Source organism: Microcaecilia unicolor, chromosome 6, assembly GCF_901765095.1.
Source record: "Microcaecilia unicolor chromosome 6, aMicUni1.1, whole genome shotgun sequence".
Lineage (NCBI taxonomy): Eukaryota > Metazoa > Chordata > Amphibia > Gymnophiona > Siphonopidae > Microcaecilia > Microcaecilia unicolor.
Window position 1 is genome coordinate 243,438,273 of NC_044036.1, and position 18,926 is coordinate 243,457,198.

General features: G+C 43.1%; 1 protein-coding gene across 1 annotated transcript in view; it reads left to right on the forward strand.

The window, feature by feature from the left end:
• Nucleotides 1–16,593, forward strand: part of PAXX (PAXX non-homologous end joining factor) — a 107,699-nt gene extending 91,106 nt beyond the window's left edge. The window contains exons 5-7 of the mRNA XM_030206984.1: nt 2,358–2,429; nt 4,569–4,659; nt 15,177–16,593. Coding sequence (XP_030062844.1) covers nt 2,358–2,429; nt 4,569–4,659; nt 15,177–15,216 — 203 coding nt within the window. The 3' untranslated portion in view covers nt 15,217–16,593. The remainder of the gene's footprint in view (nt 1–2,357; nt 2,430–4,568; nt 4,660–15,176) is intronic.
• Nucleotides 16,594–18,926: the final 2,333 nt, after the last annotated feature.

Here is an 18,926-nt window from a genome sequence, read left to right on the forward strand (position 1 = left end):
GACTGAGCAGAGCCATGCAACCGCATGAGTGGTCGCTCCATTCCAGAGTGGTACGCAAGATCTTCCGAGAGTGGGGCACTCCCTCGGCGGACCTTTTTGCCTCTCAGACCAACCACAAGCTGCCTCTGTTCTGATCCAGACTACAGGCACACGGCAGACTAGCGTCGGATGCCTTTCTCCTCCATTGGGGGACCAGCCCTCCTGTATGCTTATCCTCCCATACCTTTGGTGGGGAAGACCTTACTGAAGCTCAAGCAAGACCACGGCACCATGATTCTGATAGCTCCTTTTTGGCCCCGCCAGATCTGGTTCCCTCTTCTTCTGGAGTTGTCCTCCGAAGAACCGTGGAGATTGGAGTGTTTTCCGACTCTCATTTCGCAGAACGACGGAGCGCTTCTGCACCCCACCCTTCAGTCTCTGGCTCTCACGGCCTGGATGTTGAGGGCGTAGACTTCGCTTCGTTGGGTCTGTCTGAGGGTGTCTCCCGTGTCTTGCTTGCCTCTAGGAAGGATTCCACTAAAAAGAGTTACTTTTTCAAGTGGAGGAGGTTTGTCGTTTGGTGTGAGAGCAAGGCCCTAGAACCTCGTTCTTGTCCTGCACAGAACCTGCTTGAATACCTTCTGCACTTATCAGAGTCTGGCCTCAAGACCAACTCAGTAAGGAATCACCTTAGTGCGATTAGCGCTTACCATCTTCGTGTAGAGGGTAAAGCCATCTCTGGAGAGCCTTTAGTCGTTCGATTCATGAGAGGCTTGCTTTTGTCAAAGCCCCTGTCAAGCGTCCTTCAGTGTCATGGGATCTCAACGTCGTCCTCACCCAGCTGATGAAACCTCCTTTTGAGCCACTGAATTTATGCCATCTGAAGTACTTGACCTGGAAGGTCATTTTCTTGGTGGCAGTTACTTCAGCTCGTAGGGTCAGTGAGCTTCAAGCCCTGGTAGCTCATGCTCCGTATACTAAATTTCATCATAACAGAGTAGTGCTCCGCACTCACCCTAAGTTCCTGCCAAAGGTGGTGTCGGAGTTCCATCTTAACCAGTCAATTGTCTTGCCAACATTCTTTCCCAGACCGCATACCCGCCCTGCTGAACGTCAGTTGCACACATTGGACTGCAAGCGAGCGTTGGCCTTCTATTTGGAGCGGACACAGCCCCACAGACAGTCCGCCCAATTGTTTGTTTCTTTCGACCCCAATAGGAAAGGGGTCGCTGTCGGGAAACGCACCATCTCCAATTGGCTAGCAGATTGCATTTCCTTCATTTACTCCCAGGCTGGGCTGACTCTTGAGGGTCATGTCACGGGTCATAGTGTCAGAGACATGGCAGTGTCGGTGGCCCACTTGAAGTCAGCCACTATTGAAGAGATTTGCAAGGCTGCGACGTGGTCATCTGTCCACACATTCACATCACATTACTGCCTCCAGCAGGATACCCGACGCGACAGTCGGTTCGGGCAGTCGGTGCTGCAGAATATGTTTGGGGTTTAAATCCAACTCCACCCTCCAGGACCCGAATTTATTCTGGTCAGGCTGCACTCTGTTAGTTGTTCTTCGTAGGTCAATTTCTGTTATACCCTCGCCGTTGCGAGGTTCAATTGACCTGGGTTCTTGTTTTGAGTGAGCCTGAGAGCTAGGGATACCCCAGTCGTGAGAACAAGCAGCCTGCTTGTCCTCGGAGAAAGCGAATGATACATACCTGTAGCAGGTGTTCTCCGAGGACAGCAGGCTGATTGTTCTCACCTACCCTCCCTCCTCCCCTTTGGAGTTGCGTTTTTACTCATTTTTTGCTTGTCATTCAACTGAGCGGGAACGGTCGCGCACAGGCGGGAAGATGGCCGCGCATGCGCGGTGGGCGTGCCCTGCGTGCGGGACCACCCGCAAAGTTTTGTTCCGGTTGGTGGGGGCTGCCGTGGATGTCAACCCAGTCGTGAGAACAATCAGCCTGCTGTCCTCGGAGAACACCTGCTACAGGTATGTATCATTCGCTGATCAGCACCCTAGAACAGCTGCTGATGACCAAGGCATGCAAGGAAGACTGGGCTCTCACACAGCCCACAGGGGCAGAGAGGGAGGGCTGGCCCTACCTCAGAGCTAACGGCCAATAGGGAAAGTTCACAAGGAGTCAATCACAGGATACTGCAAACTATAGAAAAAGCAGTCCTAATACACAGTGTTATCTATTATGCAGACAATGCAATTGCATACAAATAATGCTCAAGTTAAATATGCATAACAATGCATCCTGCCTCCATGAATATGGGGGCAGAACAATATCCCCTGCTCTCACGTGTGGTTCTGTTAAACAATGGCTCCTGTTGTGAGAAATGTTATATAGGCGTGTGTCTTTTTTCCTTTTCAGCTGCGGAGTGCACTGCCTCTTCCTGCAGTCCTGAGAAGAACTTTATGAACAGTCAGAGGCTTCTGATGCCAGGTACCCAACTTTTGTGCACCCACTTTCTTTGCTGCCTGCCTCTGTATGAAACCAGCTTCCGTAGCCAATTTAAAATATGCAAACTTCAAGTCTAAAACCAGTCAGAATCTCTTACTGTTAGTTACAGAGGAATTACATGACGTTTGCTTCAGTGTAGTGGCAGGGACATCTGTGAACTTACTTTGCCCTGTATCATGCTGGTTAATGTATACTAACCAAATCATTCCCTGGGTCTCTTTTTTATGGAGCTATGTTTCAGGCTATTTAGTATCAAAATCAGTTTTTCTTGGTAGATGGAGAGTGGAATGCAGTCCTAGACTCTGGATAGGTCCAGAAGGTCCTGGCTTGAGGGGTACGTGCCCGTAAGCTGAAAGGCTGTTGGCTCATTTCAGTCTCTTTTATATATGGTGGATCCATAATCCATTTGCTAGAGACTATAAATGCTAGTTGGATCAATCTATTGTGTTTTGGGGCTGCAGTTGAAAGGGTGAAAAGTTGCTTATCATAGCCACATCTCGGTAACTATTGTGAGTCCGCCTAGCCCTGCTAGGTGGAGGTTTAACAGGTCTAAGTTGGGTGACAAGCGCTTGATAGAGCATCTTGAGTACCACATCTCTGAAGTTTTGGCTTATAACCCAAAAGCCGATGGCTCGTTGGCTTCCTGGTGGGGAGCATTTAAGGTTGTTCTGAGGGGATATGTCTTTTGGCTTCTAGCTTCCTCAAGAGGAAACAGAAGTAGAGACAGACAGACAGTTGTTGGGAGTGGAGTGGTCCCTGGAGGCAGAACACAAGCAGTGTGGTCTGCTTGCTACTAAGTGGGCACTGGACATAGCATGAGTAGAGTTGGAACCATTACAAATGAAGAGGGTGGATCAGTTTCGCTATTTGAAACGGACGTTTTACAAACAATGGTAAAATGGGTCTTTTGCTTGCAAGATTGGTAGGAAATACCAGGTTAGGTCCTTTATCAGGGTGGATCAGAAGTGATTGGGGGGGGGGGATTATAGGAGCCTTTTTTTTTTTTAGTTCCACAAAACCCTGTGCTTTGAGCCTTGCAGTGACTGAGGGGTCTTTCTGAGCTTTCTTCTGAAGCGGGATTAGAAGAATTTCTTGGGGGCTGCTTGGGAGTGGAGGAGTGGCTAGAGGTTGGAGCACCGGTCTTGCAATCCAGAGGTGGCTGGTTCAAATCCCACTGCTGCTCCTTGTGATCTTGGGCAAGCCACTTAACCCTTCATTGCCTCAGGTACAAAGTTAGATTGTGAGCCCTCCTGGGCGCGTAACTGCAGGGGGTGAAGCATAGAAAGGCCATAGGCGTGGCAGCAAATGTCGCACACAACTTATAGAATATTTATTAGTTTCGTACATCGCATGGCGCACTGAGGCACGCCCACTTAAACCAGTCATTGATCTGGTGTAAGTAATCTTGCCTAACTTTGGCATGTCAAATTGGGTTTATGCTAGCATTCTAGAATGTCTTAGGCATTCCTGTGCCATTATAGAATTGGCACTTATTGCACCTCGTTGTGGCGTACAATTACAAGGTGCCAAGGTATAGAATTACCTCCTAAATCCTTGGCCCAAGAAAATGCCCAGGCCTTGGTGGCTCAAGTGATCTGTTGCAAATGAAGGTTCATAGGGCCCGATATTCAGACTAACTCTCGCAGTTGACGCAGAGCCCAGATATTCAACTGGGTCATTTCCAGTGACCGGCATTGAATAACTGGTTTATTTTTGGCCGGTTCAAATTTAACTAGCCAAGCTTATATTCAGAGCTGGCTGGTTAAGTTTGAACTGGCCAAAGATAGGCCTGATATTCACACGGCTAGATATAGCTGCCAAACTTGCACTGAAAATCGACGGATAGCAGGTTATATCGTCAATATAACTGGCTATCCGCAAGCTGCGAATTTTCAATGGGTCATGGCAAGCCATGTCCTACTGAAAATTTGCAGATAGCCAGTTATGGGGAATTTAACTGGTCAGGTGCCAATCCTGGATAGTTAAATACTTTGAATATTGGGGGGATAGTGTCTAATCTCAGCCCTGATTCCAAATGCCTCCACATCTCTCTTTAGATGTGTGTTGTGCTTCAGCTGCAGCACTTTAGCATTTCATTTATGTCTGTCCCCTTTTTCTCAGATTTGGATTTCAGAAAAAACAAAGGTGGGTCACCTAATGTCAGCAAGAAAAGAATCCCAGGGGAGTCACTGATCAATCCTGGCTTCAAAAGGTAATAGTTTACCTACCAGCACCCTAAAAAAGAAATGATTGCTTTTCTGCAGATGCTGAATCCTTCTCAAGATCTCAGAGCTTCTCATGTACCCTGCATTGCCAGGAGAAACTATATTAATTTGTATAAAACCATCAGTAGCACGTGCACTAATAGTTAACCCAGCAGTTTGAGACTTAGAATGCACTAATTCTTGCATTAACTGCGTCATATGGAATGGAGCAGGGAATGGGTGGGAACAACACTTTGCAGATAATGCATGGTGATTTACTGCATCTCAGCGGTTCAAGCAGCATATGGGGTACATTCTTCAATGTCATTCAGTGAGAACCTATTCTAAAATGGTATCTGGGCACCGAGAATCTACCATAGGCATGGTGTTATCTGTAGGCATCTAAATGTAGCAAGGGCATGCGTAACTTACTGCATTCTATAAGTTGCGTGTGTAAAAGCAGCAGGCATGCCCATGCCTCCTTACATTTACACACTATGCTGCTTGCTTGTGCCTTTCTAGAATAGTGCTGTCAATTTTCTGCCACTTACATAAGTAACATAGTAGATGATGACGGCAGAAAAAGACCTGCACGGTCCATCCAGTCTGCCCAACAAGATAACTCATATGTGCTACTTTTTGTGTATACCTTACCCTGAAAAAGACAGATACAAATCAAGGTAAGGTATACACAAAAAGTAGCACATATGAGTTATCTTGTTGGGCAGACTGGATGGACCGTGCAGGTCTTTTTCTGCCGTCATCATCTACTATGTTACTTATGTAAGTGGCAGAAAATTGACAGCACTGTTCTAGAAAGGCACAAGCAAGCAGCATAGTGTGTAAATGTAAGGAGGCGTTCACATGGGCGTGCCTGCTGCTTTTACACACGCAACTTATAGAATGCAGTAAGTTATGCATGCCCTTGCTTTCTGTACTTTTACATGCATTAGCACCCTGTCCAGTGCTTCTTTTGTAGAAAAAAAGGCGCCGATACTCATTATGGGCAGGGTCACCACATATGGCTCTGCCCCTATGATAGCCACACCCACATTAGCCACACCTCTTATACCAGCCGTGGTGTATATAAATAGACATCATTGAAAATATTATACTAGTATAGGAGAGAAAAAAATTAACTTGTGATTCTTTTTTCATTATAAATAATTTCTGTAAGCTGTTACAGCTCCAGTATACCCAGTGCAAAATAAGACAGCAGATGTAAATTCTCAAACTGGACATATTCCAAACACTAAAATGAAAATAAAAATGATTTTTTTCTACCTTTGTTGTCTGGTTACTTTGTTTTTCTATCCATATTGGTCCCAGTCTCTGATTCTGCTGCCCTCTATCTGTTCTCTTAACTCTGTTTCCAGGGCTTCCTTTCCATTTATTTCTTTACTGTCCTTTCTTCTTCATTTCTTGCCCTGCATCCATAAGTAAAAGCTGGGTCCTCCTCCGTGGAATTGACTGGAGGAGGTATAACGTGGATCCAGCTTTTGCCTATTTTCTCCATCCATGTGCATCTTCTTCTTTTCTTTCCTCCCCTCCATCCATGTCCGGCATTTCTCCTCTCTCTTCTCTCCCCTGTAACCATATAAAGCAATAATTCTCTCTCCCCTCTCCTCCATCCAAGTCCAGCATTTCTCCTCTCTCCCCACCAACCCCTCCATCCATCCATGTCCAGCAATTTTCCTCTATCTCCTGCTTCCTCTCCATCCATTTCCAGCATTTCTCCTCTCTCCCCTGCCCTCGCCTCCCATCCATGTGCATCTCCTTCTTGTCTTTCCTCCCCTCCATCCATGTCCAGCATGTCTCCTCTCTCCCCTGCCCTCCCCTCCCATGTCCAGCAATTCTCTTCTATCCACTGTCCTCCCCTGCCATCCATGTCCAGCGATTCTCCTCTCTCCCCTCCCCTCTCATCCATGTCCAACAATTCTCTTCTCTTCCCTCCCCTCCATGTCCAGCAAATCTCTCTTCGCTGCGCTCCCCTCCATGTCCAGTATGTCTCCTCTCTCCCCTGCCTTCACCTCCTATCCATGTCCAGTGATACTTTCTTCCCTGCCTCTCCTCCTATCCATGTCCAGCAATTCTCCTCTCTCCCCTCCTCTCCACTCCATGTCCAGCGATTCCTCTTCCCTCCCCTCACCTCCAATCCACTCCATGTCCAGCGATTCCCCTCCCTTCCATGTCTAGCAATTCTCTTTTGCCCCATATTATCCCCTCCCTTCCATGTCCACTGACTCGCCCCAGCCTCCACCTGCCCACCCTCACCTGCCCGCTGCCTTCCGTTCGTGCACCCGGCTGTGCTCCCTGCGTTGCAAAACGTTTGTTTACCGAAGTCTCGGTGAACCGGCAGTGAAAGCAGCAGGCAGGCAGGCTCGCCTCCTCGTCGCTCGCTTCGCTTCCCTTCCCTCTCTGCGCGTCCCACCTTCCTCTGATGTAATTTCCTTTCCGCGAGGGCGGAACATGCTGAGAGGGAAGGGAGCGACGAGGAGGCGAGCCTGCCTGCTGCTTTCACTGCCAGTTCGCCACTACTTCGGGTAAATGAAAGTTTTGCAATGCAGGGAGCATGGCCGGGTGCACGAACGGAAGCGAGCAGGCAGGTGAGCCGGACCGCACAAAAAAGGTGCCGGTACACTGTACCGGCGCATACCGGCACAAAAAAAGCACTGACCCTGTCGTAGAATTGCCCTTATAATGGAGTTGACTGGTTAATGCCATCTTGGTAGGTAGCATTAAGTGCATCCTTATTATTGAGTTTTATCTCTGCATTGCCTATATGGGAAGCAGCTGGGCACGTTTACAACAGTTAAGGCAGAGGCTTTGCAGTTATGGCAGCATCTCTTTTTTTTTTTTTTTTTAAACTAATACAGAGTAACGGCAAAATTTTAGTGTGCCTTAGTAAAAGGGGTTCTGTTTGCATTGGTGTGTCTCCTCCTTAACCCCACCTCTTCAGTGTTCCACAGCTCATGTGCTTTTACCAACATGTAGGGTGGGAAATTGTGACCCATAGACGTGGCTTCCATTTCACTGGTTGCTTCATCCATATTTACATCTAACCTTTCCATTTTGGGTGAAGGGCATATTAGATTCCTTGTCTTCTGTGCCTTAGCAGCTGCCCAAATAATGGGTTTGCAGCTTTCTCTTTCAGATTGACTGATGTATCATCTGGTTTTCAGTGAACAAAGAGAAAATTCACCTGCTATCTACAAATTTATTGGTAGAAATCAGTTGATTAGTCTGGTTTAGTAGCCTGTGGCGTGCCTGAACTGTGGCTGCTTGCCCATTCTATAGCACAATGGTGGCAATAGAAGGAGAATTGCTCCATCACTTTAGAGTGGTCCCTTCCCATTTTCTTGGAATTTCCTAGTTGAAAGGTAATGAAGTCAACCCTGAATTGCTCTGTGGATGTGGCCCTCTTTTGGGTAGTGGAAAAAAGGTGCACTGTATCCTCATGCTTGTAAAAATGTGACAGAGGACAAAAGGACTGGCAAAAACATGGAAGGAAACCACATTAAGGGAAGGTGAATAGAGTTCTGGTAAAACTAACGCAGGAAATGCGTGTGAATGTCATCAGCCCATAAAGATGGATGGGAAAAATGCCTCACATTATAGACGGACAGAACAGTAAAACAGAAAAAGTTTAAACATGTTCAGAAGGAGAAATGATTCTAAAACACTTCCATCCTGGCCATATTTCATCAAAACTGCTTGTTTCACAGGAATTTTCAATAATAGAAATTGCACATGTAGTAATATACAAATAAATAAAAATAATACAAATTATCACCAGTAAAATGTTCTGTCAGAGGCTACCATTTGAAAGAACAGCTACAGAAGACATAAGGTCAATAATGCGAAGCAAGACTTCTAGACCTACATCTGAAGGTTCAAAGACACCCAGAAACAAGCCAAACCTTCTGGGGAGAATCCTCAATGTGAACAAGATGGAAATAGATTCTGTTCATTGAGTTGCAGAGAAATAGAACCAATGTGCTCGCCTGCTACAGACCAATCAAACAGAATCAGGATTGGGAATTTCTTTTGTGTCACGAGTAACTGGTAGGAGATAGCAGGCCTCTGATGATGTCCACTTTTGCTGAGGGAAGATCCTGGCAGCCCAAGCAAAAGGGGCAGGACTGGAGTGGGATAAGAATTTAGAGTAAGAAATTAAACAGGTCTTTGGTTCCCCAACCTCCTGCCAAGACTCAGGGGAATAAGTGAGGATCCCAGACCTCAAGAAGTAGAGGTAGAGGGGAGAAAGTGGCATTTGTCTTCTGCCACCCCAGGATGGAGACAGGAGAGCCCTGTTCTCCTGGATAGAAGATAAGCATGTGGTGGGGTCAGAAGGTATTTCCAACGCACTCCCCCCCCCCCCCCCCCCCCCCCCCCCGATAGGACCTGGCGAAAGAACATAGAGGTTGGAGGAGGGTCCTGAGCTACAAGCAGAGAAGACTCTTGAGGTCTGGGAAGGGACTGTGTTTGACTGAGGAATGCACAGAAAGTGTGGGCAGCGGAGTAGAGAACTAAGAGTATCTATCATCATAATTAAAATTGAACTGTAACTACGTATAAAGTTAAGCCCTTGTGAACATTCCTGAGGATTGGTTAACTGTTTAGCAAAAACAGCATTTATTGCATAAACTACTGGTGTGGAGTGTATCATTTACATTTCTGGATATTGCAGAGGGTGTCATGCTCGATGGGGCCTTGAGGTAAGGCCTAGATGGAGTTGCAGAGAAAGAGAACCAATGTGCCCACTACTGACCAATGAAAGGAAGCAATGCCTCATGTATTTGTATAGCTGTATAAGAAAACATACACAAAAAGAGAAAACTTTGATACCTCTTTGGCAATATCACTCATGAAAATATTGAAAAATGCAGGTTCCTCAGAGTGAAATCCATTTACCACTAGAATCAGTTTCTAAGAAAGTCAGTCACTTTAGGACCCATACCAAGGGTGCTTGGTTTATATATAAGTTGAACAGGTAGCTAAATTGGCATGTTCTGGCTCTCTTTGAAGGTGCAAGGAAAGGAAAAATAGGAGACTAATACGAAAAGAAGAAAAGAGTGACAGATACAAATAAGCAAAAGACTAAAGCTTGAACTGCAAGACAGGAGAAACAAACAAACAAAAATCCAGAGTGCCAAAGGATTTAAAGACAGTTTTAAACAAAAGAACACATTTCACCCCACAGGATGGACAAAACAACAAGCTGGACAACTACATAGAAAGCTTCAGACATAGGGTAAAATCACAACTTTCCAGAAAACAAAAGAAAATTCTGTACAATCTTACTCCACCAGAAAGAGCGGCCATAAGAACTCTACAAACTAACCAACGCATTATCATCAAACCCGCAGACAAAGGAGGCTCAGTGGTGATTATGGACCCAAAAAAATACATTGAAGAAGGGCACAGACAGCTCTCAGACAATACATACTACAGGAAACTAATTGAGGATCCCACGCAGGATTATACAAAGCAGCTGAAAGACCTGATCAGAACGTTTCCCAAATAAGTACAGCCACATCTGAAGAAACTCATACCAAACCAGCCTTCTGTGGGCAAATTCTACATGCTACCCAAAATCCACAAACCTGGAAACCCTGGCAGACCAATCATATCGGGTATTGGCACACTCAAGGAGGAAATATCTGGACGTAAAGGGGATTCTGAAACCTCTTGTGCACAAAACAAACAGTTTCATACAAGACACCACAGACTTTCTGAATAAATTGAAAAATATCAAGCAATTACCACCAAGTACCCTTCTGGTCATGATGGATGTAGAATCACTATACAGCGACGTTCCCCATGCGGATGGCATAGCTGCATGTGAGAAACTCCTCCTAAAAACACCCACACTTGGACCATCAATACTCACCAGAAACCATTACAAAATTAATCAAATTTATTTTAACTCACAACTATTTGTGCTTTAACAATGATATCTATCTACAAATAATGGGCACTGCGATGGGCACCAGGACAGCACCTCAACATGCCAACCTTTTTATGGCTGAGCTGGAAGAGACATTTCTGAATACATACGAGATCAAACCCCTAAAATACTACCGGTACATTGATGACATTTTTATGATTTGGACTGGGGGGGGAAGAAACTCTGAAACAATTTTACAATTCCTTCAATACATACCATCCTACAATCAGATACAAAATTGACTACTTCCCAGAAAAAGTCAATTTTTTGGATACCACAGTCTCAATCAGCGATGGCTATTTACAAACATCTATATACAAGAAACTCACAGACAAATGCAGCTACCTCCACAACTCCAGCTTCCACCCTTCACATACAAAAAGATCCATTATTTACAGCCAAGCCACAAGATACCACTGTATCTGCTCTGACCCAGGGGACAGTCAGACACCTTGAAATCCTGACTGCATCCTTCGAACAGAAAGACTACAACCCCCAAATCTCCAAGAATATTGCCTCCTCCCTCAAAACACCCAGAGAAAATCTGCTACAATACAAAGAAAAAAAAGCCACAGACAGAACCCCTTATAGTGACATACAACCCAGAGTTGGAAAAATTAAGAAAAATCATAAAAGATCTGCAGCCTCTACTCCAGGAGGATGAATTACTGAAAGAGATATTCCCATCCCCACCAGTGCTGGTCTTCCAACAGCCACCCAACTTAAAACACGAGCTAATTAGAAGTAAGCTCCCAACACAGACTCAAAAAGAAAAGAATGGCACACATCCTTGCAATATATCCAGCTGCAAACTATGCCAAAACATTTCACAGGACCCCATGGTCATTCACAAAGGAAAAATATTCAACATTAAGGAATCTTTCACGTGCTCATCTTCCAATGTAGTATATATCATTCAGTGTAAAAAATGCAACAAAGGCTGCTACATTGGAGAAACAAGTCAGATGCTAAAGAATAGATTTAATTTACATAGACACCATATGAAAAATGCTAGTACCAATAAGGATGTCATGCCTGTGGGGCAGCACTTTACAAAACCAGAACACTGTACCAGCGATTTCACGGTAAGAATCCTGAAAGGGAACTTTAAAACAATACAGGAACATAAGACCTTTGAAGTCAGAATGATTAAATACTTTGACACCCACCAGACAGGACTTAACAAAGATGGGTTTTCTAGCCCATTATAAACCATAAAATTGTACTGCTTTGTCACCATCCTGTCTCCATGCATATCTCCCTGTCTCTCACCTATCCACCCCCATCCTGTTAGACTGCCACTGAAATGCTTTGATGTTTCACTTATATATACTGTCATCTACCAACATTTGCTTATTTCCGATCTGACGAAGAAGGGCAACCTTCGAAAGCTAATCAAGAAATGTATTAAGTTATGTCCAATAAAAAAGGTGGTATCTTATTTTCTTTTCCATGTTTTATTTTGTTTTATTGATTACCTTAAAAAAAGGGAAATTGAAGACTGGATGATAAGAATAAATGAAATCTGTAGCAAGAGGTAGAAAAATAAATGGAAGAGAACTGAAAGGAAAAGATCAATGTTGCAGATGGATATAGTGGAGATGGTGAAGAAGACCGGAGGACACTGAGTAATGACAAAAGGGCTGGAATCCCTGGGTTTTTTTTAAATTCTATTTAGCATTTAATTATATTACATGAAGAAAATCCTGAAACACAACAAGCATGATTATACAAATAAAAATGTAATGTCATATATAACATTCAAAGGGCCCTGTTTACTAAGCCATGCTGTAGGAGCACAAACTTTTTAGTGCGTGCTAAAAATTAGCGTGCACTAACAGTATGGACACCCATAGGAATATAATGGGTGTCTCTATCATTAGCGCACGCTAAAAACTTCGTGTGCCTACAGCGCGGCTTAGTAAACAGGGCCCCAAGTTAAACATAATCAGCTAACTAGACACACTTAAAGGATAAAATCTAATCCAAATACCAGAGGAAGCTGGTCAAAAAGTAAAGAATAAAAATAAAGTGGAAACCTGCAGTATCCATGCCATATTAATTATACAATTGGTTCTTAGTAAAGAAAAGCTACGAGAATGGTATGGGATTTGCGTTCCAAGATGTATGAGCAGAGACTTGCTGACCTGAACATGTATACCCTGGAGGAAAGGAGGAACAGGGGTGATATGATACAGACGTTCAAATACTTGAAAGGTATTAATCCGCAAACAAATCTTTTCCGGAGATGGGAAGGCGGTAGAACGAGAGGACATGAAATGAGATTGAAGGGGGGCAGACTCAAAAAAGATGTCGGGAAGTATTTTTTCACGGAGAGGGTGGTGGATGCTTGGAATGCCCTCCCGCGGGAGGTGGTGGAGATGAAAACGGTAACGGAATTCAAACATGCGTGGGATGTGCATAAATGAATCCTGTCCAGTAGGAATGGAGCCTCAGAAGCTTAGCCAAAATTGGGTGGCGAAGCAGGTGGGGGAAGAGAGGTTGGTAGTTGGGAGGCGAGGATAGTGGAGGGCAGACTTATACAGTCTGTGCCAGAGCCGGAGATGGGAGGCGGGACTGGTGGTTGGGAGGCGGGAAATACTGCTGGGCAGACTTGTACGGTCTGTGCCCTGAAAAAGGCAGGTACAAATCAAGGTAAGGTATACACATATGAGTTTATCTTGTTGGGCAGACTGGATGGACCATGCAGGTCTTTTTCTGCCGTCATCTACTATGTTACTATGACCAAAAAGGCTAAGAGGATGACAACGAAACCCCTCTACCCTCCAAGAAAAATTTTAACTGAGAGGGTTCATAAAATACATAATTACATTGATCTAAAAAAAGTAAACACTTACAAGGAACTCTCAATTGGAACCTAGCTCACAAAGAAATTACATATGGCTTAAGTGCTAGAAACTTCTAACTACATATTTGAGTCCATTTAGATATATCTAGAAATATGGACATTTTACCTCCCAGAAACATGGAATCTGAAAGCCTAGAAAAGGCACAAAAGAGCCTCTTTATCCTGTAGGAAAACAAATGTCACCGAAAGTGTGGATCTAGAGAGCACTTCTTCCATGGAGTTTTCAAGAATTTGAGTAACATTTAAACTGTCAGAAGATACTTCCACAACAGAATAAACATCTAGACAACTCGGGCGTTGTCTAGGAACTGGAAGATATATGTTATGAAGAGGGGTGTACAAGCTGAATCAGAATACTTAAACTTCTCCTTCAAAAATCTGTAAAACAGATCCTTTGGGGGTACAGTCGTAAGTCTAGGAAAATTAAGAAATATAAATTGAAATATCTCCCTGTTTAAGAGACTTAAGAGAAGACAGGAAGGCAGAAATCAAGGAACGGGACCAACAGAATTAGAAAAATTAAATGGCCAGACAACAAAGGTAGAAAAATAATTTTATTTTTTGATTTAGGATTAAGTAGTGTGGTAGCTGTGTTAATCTACTCTACAGGTTAATAAATAAATTAATTAATTAAAATAAAATGGAAAATAGTGAAACCTTTTTATTGGACTAGCTTTCAGAGGCCAAAACCTCCTTCCTCAAGAAGGGACAGTTACTATACTATTAAATTGCTCCAATTAAAAGGTAGTATTTTATTTTCCTTTTTTTTTTTTTGTTTGATTCTCAATTTGAAATGCGATTAGAATATGTCAATTTTTTAAATTTACACCTGCTCTTTTTATATTTTGCACAATACAAGGGATAGATACATCACTGCTTGTCTTTATCTAGTTGTTGCATTGTGTGCAGTGTCTGGATTCGGAGTTAAGTTTTGTCTACATGTTTCTGTCTTTAGTTTGTGATTACTTACACTTAGTGAGGATTTGTTTGTGTGAAATAGATCAGGTATTTTTTTAGCACTTTAGTTATTAGGTTTGTTTAGTTTTCCACTAGGTGCACTGATATTTTAGTACCTACTTCAGTTTTTACAGTGCAGGTTTCGGTATCCTTGCCACGAAAGGTATTACTTTTAGTGCACTGGGGGGAGGAATATGTTGCCCCATCAGTCTACCTTTTTGGCCCCCCCCTGAAAATTGGAGGGCTGACTGTGCTGCCTCCAAAATTGGAGGGCTGGCTACGCCCCTGTCCATTGGCAGTCTTGGAAGCCATTTTGAGTGGAACCAACCATGTAGTGAGGACTCTCCTGTGCCTACTACCCAACAATAAGGTAGGCGCAGGAGGGGGCCATTGCCGGGGAGGGGGCTGGACTTGGGAAGGGGGCTGCCGCCGGGTGTGTGAATGTGGAGGCTGATTTTGGGGAGGCAGTTTCATTTTCTGCCAAAACCAGGAGGCCAGTTTGGTTACAGAGCTGGGGCCCTGTTTACTAAGGTGCACTTGTGTTTTTAGCGCACACTAGCACTAGAGACACCCATATACTCCTATGGGTGTCTCTAGTATTAGCGCACGCTAAAAATGCTAGAACACCTACAGCGCAGCTTAGTAAACAGGGCCCTTGGTTTTGGTTAGTCTCTACAGTCAGGGGCAGTGTCTGATGAGGGCGACAGGATAGCCACAGATCTGATGACTTCTTTTATGTCTCCTTCCAGCAAAAAGACAGCAAGGGGAGTGGTTTTTGAAGACTCCTGATGAAGGACAAGAGATGGGAGGAAGAGGAAATCATGATTCCCTTTTTATTGAAGGTTTTAAGAAGACATTAAAGAAAACACTTTTTATCTTAATTAATTATTTGAGCCATTGCTAATGGACAAACAAAATGAAGTTTTCATGTTATGAGGATGGTGTCCTGTTCCATTAATCTGGAAATGGAGGTTTGTGGCTTCATTAAACTGATGTGCTCATTTGGGTATTTGGGCAAGCGATGATGGATACCATCGAGAAAGGCTCCCCAAGCTTTTACCAGTTGAATTTTCAGGATGTCTACAATGACTATTGCGCATATTAGAGATCAGATATATGCAGATTTCTTATGCCTATTCATTCAGATATCCCAAAAATTCAACTAGCTGTTGGGGGAGAAGGCTCAACAGGATTGGTTTAGGAATCATATCAAAGTAGCATTCAAATAGCATTTGTTACACACATATCTTCTCTGATCAACTGTTCTCTGCAACCAAGATTTCATCTGGATAAACACTGAAAAAGGTTTCAGCAAATATAATAATGAAAGATCTTATTTTTAAAATGTTTTTTAACAGCTGATTTTTTTTAGTCACGCTCCTGCAAGTTGCAGTGATCTCTCCAGTGGTGAGAAGCAGTAACTGCATCAGCCAGCACTTTGCGAGTTGGTCATTGGTTCTACTTCTAACTGGGTCGGACACTTGTCAGAAATTATTACTGAAGAGACGTCACTTGTTTTAGCATTGACATTAAATGCCTATATCGTTCATCTAGTTATAGCATTGTTGGTTTATGAAACCTGAACTATGTTGCAGGTGGTAGCTGGTCACCAAAAAATGTCTCTTCTCTCCAGGGCTTTTGTTATGGAAACTCTATCTCCAGAGAGCAGAGAAAACAAAGTGCAGCTGTTCTGAAGTTAATTTTCCCACTCCCTTTAGATAGATTTAAGGTGCCTCAGGCCCTTATCTGTGCTGTAAAATCTGCCCCAAATTGGTTGCTAACATGATTTTATTAATGATATAATGCTGCACAATTAAATTACAATGGTAAGATCAGGTTGTGTTTTTTTAATGGACAGTTAACTTACATTATTAGGCAAGCTGACTCCTTATGGTGTATGATATAACCCCCCAAATGAGAACCCACTCTGTTCTTCCTGACTAGTAAATGAATTGTTTTAATCTATACTTAGCATATTCTTGACAGTGCCCACTATGTATACTGTCTATTATTAGTAAAGTCTTTTTTTTTGCTAGAAGAAAATGTGAAACAATTAACTGTTCTAATTGCACTCCTCTTGGCTTTTTACTGAATTTTATGTGCATTTGTTTTAGTGATATTTTTTTAAGTCCTGTAACTTATTCTAAATAAAATTGCATAAATGTACAGGTTTGTAGTTTTTTCTTTTTTTGTCTACATATTTCCTAATAACTTGAGAATGCTACATACATGCTTCAATGCATTTGATGTTTGCTGTGCAAATGAATTGTGGTGTAACATATATAGTAAGTGTGTGTGACATGCTTTAAAATGTGCTGAATGTTTTCATTTTGCTCCTTTTGCATTTCTATATCATTCAGACTTGGCTTCTATTGGGCAACAGTGCCATGATTTTTCACTTGCAACTCACTGGGTTGGTTCTATTTGGTATCCCCTGACAACTCTGCACAACCCTTAGCCTGGGGCCACAAACTGTGACTGCCTTATGGCTCCTGAGTCCAGTGTTCCCTCTAAGCTGCATGGAAATGCAGCTGTCAACAGAAAATAGTTTTGTTGCCCATGAAGTTTTAAGTGCCACATACAGAGGGGGAAGTGAGGGCTTGCAAAGTGGGGCAGAAAAGTGAACAGTAGCCCTGAGCCTGACTTAAACTTCTTTAGCATTACCCCAGAGGTAGAAGACATGGGCAGCACTAATCCTGACTTACCTTCTTTTTCAGGTCATCAGCAGTCATGGCAGCCTGTAGCATTAACTTTCGGCGTGTGGGGCCATTGAGCTGTGGTCTGGGAGTGAGCAACACTGGACATGTCTGTTCTAACCATTAGGCAAACTAGGTGGTTGACTAGGGTGGCAGCTTTTGGGAAGTGGCAAAGGGTGGCTGCAGTTGAAGTAAACAATAGGTTCTGATTGCCACATAAAGTCAAGAACCATCATTGTGTACTTTAAAGTTTGTCTGTTTATAGGATTGTTTTACTTATTGTGTGTGTGTGGGCAAGGGGGAAGGGAGGAACTTGAATGGCTTTACTGCCCATAAAAGGTGTTTCTAATTCTGTTCTGTTCTATTCCCAGCATTTATTTCCCACTTATATCTACATGGAGTCAAATCGGGTTACAGAATACATGACTTACAATACACACTTGTTAAGTAGAGTCGCAGGGTCATGATCCTCCAATGTCATCAGCTTTTGACCTGATAGACCATGGGCTGTTACTAAGCATGCTAGACAACATAGGTATTGGAGGCAAGGTCCTATCCTGGTTTGAGGGATTCCTGAGCAGCAGATCCTACAAAGTGAAGATGCCAGGATCCCTAGAAACAAATATCAAAGTACTAGGAATATTGATTGACCAACACATGACACTAGAATCACAAGTGTCTGCTGTAACATCAAAAGTATTCAGATCCCTCTGGAAACTATGATGAATAAGAGCTTATTTAAAACAAAAAAAAAACTGCCGAATTCTAGTCCAAAGCCTTGTTTTGTCCCAGATAGATTACTGCAACACAGTCTGCGTGGGTTGCAGAGAATACATAATCAAAAAACTTAAAATAGCACAAAATACCTCAGCACACCTAATCGGCGCATCCAAATTCAACCACACAACACCACTGCTGCAATATCTAGACTACCTACCAATAAGAGCAAGAGTGATCTTCAAAAAGTGCACTTTCGTGTCCAAATTGTACACGACACTGCACCAAGCTACATGATGTCACTAGTTGAACTACCGCACCCTACCTTCAAGGAGAAACTGAGAGGCCATCTCATCATACACCATCCCAGCTGTACCTACAAAACAGCCCACATCACAAAAATCCCATTCAACGTGGCCAGATGATGGAATGCATTGCCAAAGGGCACACGACACAAGTTTTTGCAAAAATTAAAAACATTCTTGTACAAGAAATTCCTGATGATCAATACAACCTAGCATCAAATGATAGACACAACAAATATACATAGATCATAATACTGAACTACCTCCCACGATATGTCAACTGTCCGTTTTCTCTGTTCTCCCTCTTCATGCACCCCTAATTTGTTATTGACACATTTGATCTGTATATCTGATCACTATTGTATATTTGATTTGATTGCCTTGAGTGAATTTCTTCAAACAGATGGGTGTTTAAATATTTTGTCACCCACCAGACAGGACTTAACAAAGATCTGGGTTTTCTAGCTCATTATAAACCATAAAAATGTACTGCTTTGTTTGTCACCCTCCTGTCTCCATGCATATCTCCCTGTCTCTCACCTATCCACCCCCATCCTGTTAGACTGCCACTGAAATGCTTTGATATTTCACTTGTATATACTGTCATCTACCAAAATTTGCTTATTTCTGATCTGACGAAGAAGGGCAACCTTCGAAAGCTAATCAAGAAATGTATTAAGTTATGTCCAATAAAAAAGGTATCTTATTTTCTTTTCCATGTTTTATTTCTATTGATTACCTTCAAACAGACGGTAAATAAATCGTAATAAATGTTGCAATT